Source organism: Chroicocephalus ridibundus, chromosome 7 (genome assembly GCF_963924245.1).
Source record: "Chroicocephalus ridibundus chromosome 7, bChrRid1.1, whole genome shotgun sequence".
Classification (NCBI taxonomy): domain Eukaryota; kingdom Metazoa; phylum Chordata; class Aves; order Charadriiformes; family Laridae; genus Chroicocephalus; species Chroicocephalus ridibundus.
In genome coordinates, this window is record NC_086290.1 from 8,666,150 (window position 1) to 8,678,353 (window position 12,204).

At 37.8% G+C, this 12,204-nt stretch overlaps 1 protein-coding gene across 1 annotated transcript in view; it reads left to right on the forward strand.

Annotated features, from left to right (window-relative positions):
* NCKAP5 (NCK associated protein 5) overlaps positions 1-12,204 on the forward strand; it is a 371,629-nt gene that overhangs the window by 333,976 nt on the left and 25,449 nt on the right. Inside the window, exons 15-18 of the mRNA XM_063340758.1 lie at positions 2,955-3,269; positions 5,467-5,603; positions 7,763-7,892; positions 10,569-10,756. Of these exons, the coding sequence (XP_063196828.1) occupies positions 2,955-3,269; positions 5,467-5,603; positions 7,763-7,892; positions 10,569-10,756 (770 nt within the window). The remainder of the gene's footprint in view (positions 1-2,954; positions 3,270-5,466; positions 5,604-7,762; positions 7,893-10,568; positions 10,757-12,204) is intronic.

Genomic DNA, 12,204 nt, shown 5'->3' on the forward strand with positions numbered 1-12,204 from the left:
TTGCTTTCATGGTCCGTTCCTAGACATACACAAGGTAAGAGTGAGTAAGACAAATCCTTATGTCATTTTAAGAAACAGGACTGTAGAAGATAAAACAGGGTTCATCTTCCAGTTTGCCCTGAGCAAAAGACTGAGCTTTGCTCTTTGGTATAGATTTTGAGTCTACTGTAATAGACTCACTCCTGTAATAATTAGGAGGGACGGACTTTTTAGTGTCTTAGAGAATGCTTGAAAAGGAAACAATGCTACAAAATCATTGAAAGTGCCTGAGGAACTGGGTTGCAAAATCAGGTTCAACATTAATCATACAGAGAGTAGAGGGGAGATTCTTCAGATTTTTGTTTTCAGTGTGCGCTTTTCTGTGGTGCTTCCAGTTTCCGCCACGTCTGTTCTGAAGAGCTCTGCCTATCCAACATAACCAGTTGCACAAATGTCTTTCTTCTGGTCAAGTGGAAACTAATGGAAGTCCTTTCTTATTCTATATTTCCCTTGATGTACTAACTCTGTCCCTGATAGTCCTTAGTTGAAGCATTGCCTGTCCATGAGCTAACACGCTGTTTAAGCTTGATTATCTACAGAGTAAATGGCAAGGACAGACACCTAGCATTTTAACTTACTTTTCTGCACTTTGTTATATCCTGAAAGGAGCACTTCATCCACTTCTAGCTAGGCATTTTACTGTTCAAAAACAAAACAAAAAAATATCCTAGGGAAAGGATAACTGCAGTAAGAGGGTTCAGTGTCTGGGATACCTCCCTTTGATGCAGCAGATCCAAATATAATTCTCTTCTTTTTCACATTTCCTGGATAACCTTTAGCAACTTCTAAAATCATTATGGCACGTTAGCTCAAAAATGTCATGGAAAACCTAGTCACCAGCTACCTGTGGCTTCCACACCTTATCTTCTTTTACCTATTGTCATGGTTTGGCCTCAGACGGCAACAAAGAACCACGTGCCGCTCGCTCGGGCTTTCCCAATAAGGGAAGAATCAGAAGAAAAAGGCAAAACTCTTGGGTTGAGACAAAGGCAGTTTAACAGAACAGCAAAGGGAACAAGAAAACAACAACAATAATACGGATAGAGGAATATGCAAACACGATTACGGAACTGCAGCTCCCCAACCAGACCCCGGACGCCCCAGCCGGCTCCAAGCGGCGACTTCCTGCCCCGGCAGCTCAGGGTGGGCCTGGCTCACATGGGGTGGGATACCTGTGTCCCTGCCGGAGCCTGGGGAGAATTAACCCTGTCCCCGCCGGAACCAGGACACCTATGTAAAGAATTAATTGGGATGCAGCAATTGTGTGAGAGAAATCAGTCACTTGTTGCCCTTTTTGAAGATAGTGTGGAGTTCGTTTTGCTGTGGCAGCTCAGCGAGGCCTTGCAAGGTTAATGTGCTCAGTATGACTTTCAATCTTTATTTCATCCTGAGTGATGAGGATAAGGTAATGAGGACCGTGTAAATATAGACTGCTCCTCTTCTGACAAGAACCAGGAAACATAAATAGACATCTAATTTATCTCTAAGTAATTTCTTACTTGCTATCAAATAAGGCCCATTGAGATTAAGATATTAACAGAAAATGACCACGTTCGTGTTCTTATTTCAAAAACAAACAGGCAAAGCCCATAGAAGACAAATATTTCTGAATTTCTGAGAGGATTAGAAACACTGCAGAGGAAAAAATCATGAAAATGACTTGACAGAGGACCGCTAACGACAACAGACTTAAATAACAAATGGGCATATCATTAAAAAAAATCAATACTCAAGAACACAGAAAACAGAGATGGGAAAGATATATTGAGTCATATTCTGCATCTCCTGCTAGAGTACAGTTGTTCCCTGCAGTATATCTTTTATCCAGTGTAGTCTTAAATTGTTCACAGCAATGGAAATTCCTCTACCTCCTTTGGGATTGTCTGCCACAGACTGAAGATCTCATTGTCAAGGGATGTTTCCAGACATTTAACCTAAATTATGCTCGTTTTCCAACCATTAGTGCTGAAGTTCCCTCCTTGGTGTTTGTACCTCTCAGAAGGACTGTGCCATCATAGTCCCTTTGATATTGTTTGCTCATTATACAAACAAAAGGCAAGTCTCTGGAAATCTCTAGAAAATGACAGGGCAGGATGGTGCTGTTACATCGTAGCTGCCAGAATAGCAATGTGCAGCTCTCCACACTTGCGTCTTTCTCTGTTCCATGGTTACTAGAGCACCTTTGCAGGAGGATGAATTAGCTGGAGGGCAGTGTGTGACTATACTGCTTCCAAACTAAGTACTTAAGGTGTCCTTCTCTGGCATTGTGTTGGAAAGTGTACGCTTACCCAAAATGGGATGTGCAGAATGAGAGCGTAACAAGGTAAACAAAGGCATGGCTGTTGCTGTCCAAGTTTTTCAGGATGCTCTGAGAGATGGCTATCTCTAGGAAATTTCTGTAGATCTTTATTTTGTGTAAGAATAAATGATACATTTCAATTAACGCCTTCTTGTAAGAGAAACCATGAAGAAAGCAGAGGTAGGGAGAGACCAAGCTTTTGTGGAATGTGGGTTTATGTAGGAAGAAATGCATTGCACTACTCGATCCCTCACATTGGTACTCTTCAGACTTTCTGTGGGCCTTCAAACTAAATTCAACTGTAATCACTTTCTGGGACATGCCCTTCTTATTCATTGTCACATTGCAACTCTGAAGCAGGCCAGTTTCAATGTTTCAGCATCTGTTAGTTCAGTTTCACCTCAAAATGGTATTTCACTGTATTCTGTTAGATAGGTGTATTGTGTCAAAAGCATACAAATGATAGGTAACAGCATACTCACAAAATGCAAAATGTTTTTTTTTTCTTGAAACCTTCCCTTGAAGATGCCCGTTTTTCCCATAGACCCTTTCAGTGTCTTTAAATACCAGCGACACCTTTAGCTCCACCCTGTCACACAATTTTCCTGTGTCTTAGAGTCTTGCTGCCAGATGAGGACACTGGACAGCGGGATTGGAACCTTCCCCCTCCCCGACTCAGGGAACCGATCTACGGGGCGACACGTCTCTAAGCAAGAATCTACCTTGGAAACAGAAGTCCTTGCACCATCTGAGCAAGTTCTTCTTTCAGATCCTTCAGTAAAAAGCAAAACTCTTGAGCGAGAAGTGCCTTCAATAACTAAGAGCCAGGAGTCTGTGGAAAGCATAATTAGTCACTCAACGTCTGATCCAGCCATGACTGCCAAAGGTATACGACCTTTTCAAAGTCGCCTTCCAAAACCAGCTTCCTCAGGTAAAATGTCAATTACACTGAAAATCACATTATTTCTGTCCTGACATCAGTTTTGATTAGCAGAAGTCTTATAATAATGACAATTGATAACAGAAAATGTTAAATGCAGAGCAGAAGATATTCTTTTTATGAATTCATAAGGTTAATAAGTTTGTGACCTGAGCCATATGGAAATTTTGTTACACATAATGCTTATCTGAGGAAGAAAAATGTGTTAAGTACTTAAATCCTTTTCTCAAGAAACAGTATTTGAAGAAAAAAACATATGCCAGCCTTGGAATTTGACTTGAATAAGAGTGCAGATGTTCAGCAATACTCAGGATCAGATTTTGCGGCAAAGTACAAAGCATAGCCATGTTGTGACATAGGAGAAAAATATTCATAAGGGCTTGTTTTTGAAACCAAATTTGGACTAAGGACTCATCTGTACTCAATGCCTAAATTCTGTCCCAATGAATATATGGCCTTGACCTCAAACAAGGCTCTCATTAGTACATTATACAAATACATTTCTATATACAAGTATAAAATAACTTACTTTCACTTATCAGCTACGTGTGTGTTTAAACTATAAAACAAAAGCTGACAAACAAATAAAAGGACTAGCAATTCGGCAAAGCACCAACAAATAACTTTGTACTAGTAAATAGTTCCATGGAACTCTGTGCAATTCTTTATAAATGCACACTGACCATTTATATACATTTTTGAAGGTTTTTGCGTTATTAATATCTATGTCAATAACATTAGAAATCATTACATATAGGGTTTATAACGGAATTTTTCATAGTCAGCATGATAGATATGGTACAAAACGCAGTAAAAGTAATTGGTTTAATGGAGAAGAGTATTGTTTTATCTTGGCCAAATGCAATGTCATGTATTTATTGGGGTTATGGTTGTTAGAACTTTGTCAGCATAAGTATTTATTGCTCCTATAAAAGTTGTCAGTGTTTAAATTGCATAAATCTGTATCACTCTGTCTATAAGAGAGATTCCATGTAATTAGCATCTAAGGTTAAATATCAAGTTTGAGCTTAGTTTAAGGCCATCAAATATGTGTTCGGCTAATGAGGTGATGTATATTGAGCCTAAGAGGAAAGAAGCCTCTTTTATATCATCATAAGATGCATAACAGAAGAATTCTAATTAAACATCTTAGAACTTAGTTGATTTAGCAGTATTCCCAGTGCAGTATTGTTATGGTATAATAGATTGCAAACACACATTGCACGCTTCATTGCAGACTCCCCAACTTGTTTCAAATCAAACCTAAATAAAAGATATTTTAATATTTAGTATTTTTTAAATACATGCACTGTTAATTAATGGTAGAGCTAAGAAGGATTCAGAAGAGAAATCTTAGTTATAGATTATATGCTACATGCTTGAATAGCCACATGTGTGACCTCAATTCAGCAGTGTGCTATAGAGTAGAGTCCATGATTAAACACTGTCATTATAACAAATTGAACAGAAACTGCAAGCATTGAATTGCTTCATAAGAAGTCAGTAGCAGTAAGACTGTTCTGATCTTAATGCTAATATTCGCTGCACCAACCTTGTAAGGTTTGTATCTTAATTAAATTGTCATGAAGAGATGTTAAAAAAAGGTAGTATACATCAGATGGTGGGGTCAACTCATTCTTTACTAGAATATTTTCATTCGATTCTTCTCTCCCTCACTTTCTCATCCAAATTACAATTATCACTCTATTTCATATGCACCATCTATCTTCTTTGATGTTCCGATTTTGCATAGTGCAAATATAGCAAATAAAAAGGCTAGCTGATTGAGAATTTCTGCTGGAAAGGTACTTCTAATTATATTTATGTTAACAGACTGTTCTCTCTCCGAGAACATAAAATAGCAAAGCAGATCCTACAACGCCTAGAAGTAGTTACTGAATGTTGTTTCTTATTTGAAAGAGTATATATTTTAAAACTAATAGAGGGATTTAAATCCATGCCTTCCTCTTCTCTTGTTGACTGGAAAAGGCTTTGGATCAAATTCTGCCACTGTAGTTGTCAGAATTTTTCCAGTAAGTTAGTAAGTTGTTCCTTTGAGTAGTAAGAGTTTATTTGACATAATGAAAGTATCATGACTTGCCCCCAGTTTTTACTGAATTATAATTGAAACACTGTCATGAAGATGCTGATGAGACCTCCAATTTAAATAATGTCTCTCTTAATTCAGGAATAATTAACCTTGCAAAGCAAAGTGAACAAGAACCAAGTTCTGTGACCTCTGCCTCATTAGAGCACACTGAAGAAACTGTGGAAAATAGAAAAGTTCTTCCAGAGTGGACCACCAAGAAAACTACTAAAACAAAGGTACAAATTAAGTGTCATCTATTAAATGAGATATGTATTGTGGTGTAAAGAATCATAAATGGTGAATGTTTTTAATATAGCGGGGAGAGTAACTAGCAATTTAACAGCTACATTTCCTTTCTTGCCCTTCATTTGCAATCTCATTGTTTATTATTAATAATAATACTTTTATTATGATTAAATAATAATACTTATATTAAATAAATAAAAATATTAAATAAAAATAATACTAAAAATAATTAATAATTATTAATAATAATACAGCACCCAAAGGTGCTTTGTCCTCATGGTTTATAAACATGTTTTAATTAAAAACCTCACAGGCATTTTATAGACAAGAAAATGGAGACCTTTTACCCTGTTTTTCTCTTCAAGAAACTTGATCTTGTTTGTTTGTTTCCATGCGATTTGGATCTCTTTTTTATTCCCCAGGCCTAGGTTTCCTTGTCTGTCTGGCTGCGTAGCATGAGCGTTTGAGCAGATGTGCTATGAAAGTATTGTGAAAGGGAAAATACTCTTCTTATATCTTTCTGTGTGGTTTTGGTTAATCCCTGCAATGATCTGTCTGTCCATCAGTCTTTTCACGAAAACTGCAGAAAGAACAAACAGGCAAATGCATATACTTGTGTAATAAAAGCTAGTGCTGATGGTTGTCACGTTATTCATATTCAGCAATGCCTGGCTCTCAAGCCCTGAGAGAAGCACCGGGTCAGCAGGTTAGCAAAGAGAGAAAAAAACTTTATCATAAAAGTGGGCATTAGGCAAGGAAATTGTCAGTCACTACTAGCTAATAAGCCTTATGTTACAAGAGGCTAAAAACATTTTGTTGAGTAACTTTTTTGCACGTCTGCTTTATCCATGTATTTAGTGACTGGGGTAGCATGTTTTATATGGCCCATGCTCTGGATATTTAGAACAGAAATAGAGAGATACAATTACTTGTCTTGCGTATCATCGACAAACCAGTGGTGAATCCTCTGTAGTGCAGTAGTGTTGGCTTCCAAGTAATAACCACATCAGTGTGGTCGTCACCTTGAACCAGTCATGATGGAACACCTCCAGTCCCAAAACCATCTTAACATGATACCTGTGCTATGGCTAATTAGTCTGCCTAAGAGTCAGAAGGTTACTGTGGGTGTAGCTGGAGTGAGTGTGTCTAAATGGCTTTGGGACTCCAGCTGACTTGCAATCTCCCAATTTTACGGGTAGTGTTGGGCATAGCTGGCTACATGCAGGTATGCTCAGGTCTGGTCCCCTCTCCACAAGTATGTACTTCCTATCAAATGGATGTCCTTCTGCATCAGGTAAAAACTGCAACATGGATGGGAAGACTGGGAAATTAATATCACCCTTTGAAAAACGGAATTAAAAACTTTTGAGCCACTAACAGGCAATTGTGTTTAGGATAGTAGGTGGTATTGTACCCCTAGATGCCATTAACTGCGCAGTATCAGGCCTGGCTTCCCCATACCTGTTTTGTGGGGTTTATTGTACTGAGCTGCTGCTCCTGAAAGGTTTAAGCCTTCAGGCCTTCCATGATTAGAAGCTGTCCAGAGCTGTCAGCATTCCTCTTTACTCCCAGAAGAAAACCTTAGTGTTGCTTCCTGAGGAGAAATGGGATAGGAATCAGCTGGGAATTAAGGGCTCTCCAGTACTGCAATGTAAATGCCAGGACAAGGGACATGAATTTAGGAAGAATTTAGTATTTACTGCTATAGAGAACGAGTGGTGTCTACTGACCATCCTAATTGCCTCTAGAATTACTTGCAGCAACCCGTTTGTGGTGTGATAATTTTATATGTTACACATATGCTGTATTAAACATACTTGAGAAGTTTTAAAATTGAACTAGGTGGTTGAAATTATCTAAAAATGTTGGTAGATTTGAAAACAATGCTACAGTGAAAAATATGGTAAAATCTGCACTGTGCCTGCCAGACTTAACCCAGGACAAGAATGCGTTATTTCTCCCACATGGGACTGATGATTACTTACTTGAAGAAGTGGTTAGTTAAACTGGTACTGCAGACTTTTTTCTAGTTGAATTATCCATTTATACTGCATGATGAATATAGAGTGTTCCACTCCCAATATCATCTTTGGTGTTATTTTGATATATATGCATCATCTGAATGATTGCAATACCCTTATTTGTACAGGACATAGCTCTGAGAGTGTGTACTTACTCTGCGAGCAGCAGTGACACAGAGCCGGAGCCAGAGGATGAAACAAATTATTTTAAAACTGCAGAGGAGACTTTTGTAGAGTTAACAAAGAAAAACAAACAAGGTAATTGAAAATCTGTACGTAAAAATGTATATCCCTCATCTCCACCCTGACTCAGCAGCAGATAGTGTCCTTCATTGAACTTTCTGTCTAGATTTAACTTTCTAACCCCAGATATTCCTTCAGTCTAATTTTCCATTAGCTTTTTATTACTTCTTGCTTTTCTTCTGTGTATCTTTTTTTCCTCTCTTTCACAGTTTTTGCTAGTAGGGGCTTAACTTGTAGGTTTTCATGCATAAATCCCTGCAGTGTAAGTAAAAAGAAGTCTTCTGTTACATTATTACAAAATTTAAAAGGCAACTATAAAGATAGCTTCCCTTTTTTTCTTTTTAATTATAGTAGCCAGTTGAAATAACCCAATGATCGATGCCATAGTTTTCCAACCTCTGTATCAAAGTGATGTTGGTTATGGTGCCATAGTGAAGACTCTCATTGTCCCCTCTTTGCCATATAGGCCCCCCCTATATTGCCATTTTCAAGTATCAAACCTTTTTGCAAGAATTGATGGCAATTTGGAATTTACTGAAATCCAGTAGATAAAAGCACATTAAGTGTAGTTCTTGAGATAATAGTTTTCTGTGTGTTTAATAACCCAAGAAATTGCTGTCTTGTCTTGACCACCAGCTTCCCATGCTGCAAGCCACCTTCCAGCGCAGCTGTGTGCCCTCTGGGAGGGGGAGGAGAGCGTGGCTCATATCCTTGCCTACGCAGCCGATGGCTTCCCTGCAGGAGATAAATTCTGGCAAGTGCAAAGGCCACTGCAAGGTCTCTGCACCACAGAAGCCCTGAGAGCTTAAGCAGTACTTCAGTGATTCATGGGATTTGTGCTGACCCTCTGCACAGCAGTGAGCTTGACCTAGCAGAGATTAGCACCTACAGTAGATACCACAGTGGTTACGGTATTAAAAATGCCGTGGACAGCTAGATACTGTCGACAAACGTACTGTGCTCTTTGGTGTCTGCTGGGAGTTGGGCTTAAACATTTGGCATTTCCCGAGCAAATCCATTTTTTGTGATTCCACCAGAGAGAGAGCAGAGTAGGAAGCTAGGAGGGTTTATTTACATTACTCCTGTAACTTTGTATTTTTAATCTGTAAGAAATGTTGCAAGTCATTTAACTCAGCCCATGTACACTTCTTTTTACAGATTTTGCTTTGTACAAATCATGTTCTAGTACAAGAAAAATGTGTTTTGTTAAAGAGGTAGATAAGCATTTTTTTCTGTATTGATCACAATTTGCAAAAAAAAGAATTTTATCATGTGTAAGCAGTTGCATTAAATGGCAGCAGATTCCAAGTTTAACAACTAAGCATGACTTGAAGTCACCAATTTCCATAGCAAATCATTAATTTTGTGCATATGCCTAATTTTTGGGTGAGTAACAGAACTAAAATTCATAATTGTGATTGAGACAAGTAGAAAAGAAAATTATAAAGCATTATAAAGTACTTCTGCTGTGGTCATTCTTAATGGTCAGGATTTTTGTTCTGTGCTCTATAAATGCAATTCTCACATCGTATTAATAACAATACTTTATTCCACACTGTGTTCAAAGATCTTAGCTTCTTTATGCACATAAGTGATATAACCTCAAAATATCCACATGAGGCTGTGGCAGGGGCCTCATAGAGAATATATAGATAATTATATTTATTAGATGAGTCCCCAAAATATTAATGAACTTTCACTGGTTGCACAGTTATAATGTTGGAGTGATTGGAGGGAAGCTGAGACACTGAATGCCCAATGCAAAGGCTATTAAAAGTCAATGGTAAGACGTGCATTGATTTAGTGGGGTTCAGATGAGACTCCCAGCACATTGCCCAATGTTACGGAGAAAGTCAGTAGAATAGCAGGGAATAAGCCAAACATTCCAGGTTCTTCCATTTCAACCATGAAAATGTTTTGATTCCAGTTCCATTAAGGTTTTATCCTGATGTGATTCTGTTGGAGGCGCTGGAGGCAGAGGCTCTTCTAATGCTATAGGTTATAAGGCAGAGTTGAAGTTTGTGTAACAAAAAGTATGAGGAAAGAAGCTAATGATCATGTAGGCCTCCAACTCCTGTGTATTTGCATGAAGCTGCAGAAAATCTCTTTGCTTTTGTTCTGAACTTCTGAATGAGTTTTCAGCCTTGGACTTTGAAACTGAGATTTTATTCCTAATGTTCTTGTATTACAGTAGGATCTATAACAAATGGGTAGGACCTGTTTCTTACGGTACTAGTGTATTTTTTTATACTGTTGAATTCATTAGCTAAAAATGTAGTGAAAAGGAAAGAATTATCAAATATAGTAAAACTGAAAGACATGCTAAAGGAACTTAGCACATCTGTCATGTAAGGCTATTAAGATAGAAGAAGAAAATCTTACAGCAAATACATAAGTAGAACGATCCCCCCAAATTAACCACCTCGTCTGTAATTTAAAAAGAAAGGAAATTAATTCTGGCTGTCTCATACCATCTCCTTCACCTTCAGTATTAAATATGAACAGTCCCCTGTATATGCTTTGATTGGAGAGTTAGAACCTAGTATTTAATGCTTTTATTACATTGAATTCCAGATAGCTTAAAACATTTGAAATACATTTAAAAATTGTAAAATTACATTACAATATATGTAGACTGCATTTCATCAATTAAATATGCCATAACGATATTATTTTGAACATCTCTTACAGCTGAGCAGGAAAAACAAAATCAGAGAAAGTCGTTTCTGGGGAACCCGATGTCAATCTTGGATTTATACCAGCACAGTCTCTATGGCCATTTTGGAGAGGATGGACCTGAACAATTAACACATTACAGTTTAATTGAGCAGCTGAGTGGAGCTTCCAGTAAAGACATCAAGGGCAAGGAGAGCCCAAGTGTGAGTTACTGTGATTTTTATGTTGCTTCTCATTTTCTTCATTATTGTTTTTATTTGCCTCTTGTCTTTTTCCTCAGTGTGTCGATTGATTACAAAAACCAGGCAGACTTGAAAAAAACCCAGCACAACCTGCACAAGAGTAAAGTTCTAAATATTTTTAGAACAGAATGTTACATTCTGATGCTCACCTGTCATAGAATTAGACTTCCAAAATTGACAAGTAGAGACAGGCTAGTGCTAGCACTCCGCCGTTAGAGAGGAGTTGAAATCTAAGGCTAGCAAGAAAACACAGAATTCATCTTTTAAGGCTGCTCCTTCACATATAGTTAATGTGTATAGCACAACATGTAGTAAATGATTTAAACATCTAAAGTAGTATTCCTGAAAATTCAGATGGAACTATGCTATGGAAGTCAGCTATCCTTCTGATCTCTTTTGAAATAACTCTTGATGTTAGCTCTGAAATTCCTGATTTGAGGGTTTTAAACATTATTTTGATGAAGATCAGTCCTGATCTGTTCCTGACCAATCCAGATCTTGATGCTAAACTGAAACAAATTTGTTTTCTGCACTTACTTCATGTGAATCCGCTTGCTATTTATTTCTGCCTCTAAAAACATTGAACCTGACATCATGCACTCTCAACAACCCTGAAAGGCAGCTTCTCAACCTGCTCTTGTACTCCTTTCTCATGCCTTCTCCTCTCATCGTCACACTTCTTTCTCATTTTTTCTGTCCTGTGCTCTAACAAGCCTATTTGTTTGAAAATAGAGTCACCCAGCCATGATCCACTATAATCATTTTGCCTCCATGTTCATTCTCTTTCCCCAGCTCTTCTTCTTTTTAAATACAAGCTCTTTTATTTCTGTGTGTAGCACTCAGCACTTTTTGGGTATGTTACCGTATAAACAAAGGTGGTAGCAGAAAATAATGAATGAGCTGTGGTTTTGCAGCATACTGGTGTAGTACATAAGTGAAAAAGAATTTTTATCTCTTCCCTGCCCCCCATTTTCAGCTTCAGAAAATCACTGTGTATTGTAACTGCATAGGTGATTAACCAAAGTTAGAGTCCTACAGCTTTCAGGAATCTGGGCCAAACATGCAGAAGGAGTGTGTGGAACAAACTGGCAATGCCCCTGTTTATTCCATCTCTGCTGGCATGAAAGCCCTGCTTAACTGAATATTAAATTGACTCACAAACTTCAAAAGAAAAATCCTGAAATGTATCTGCCTCATTTCCCAATCAACCAAATTCCACTAGTACCCAGAATATGATCTAATTTGAATATATTTGAGTCATATTAGAAAGAACAATTTTAAAGAATCCGTCTTCATAGTTAGGAAGAAGAAAAGGAAAACAAAAAAGGTAGCAGAAGAGTATTAAAAAAGATAGATGAAAGAAAATAATTTGAGCACCCACTTAATTCTTAATCTTGAGCATCTAGAAA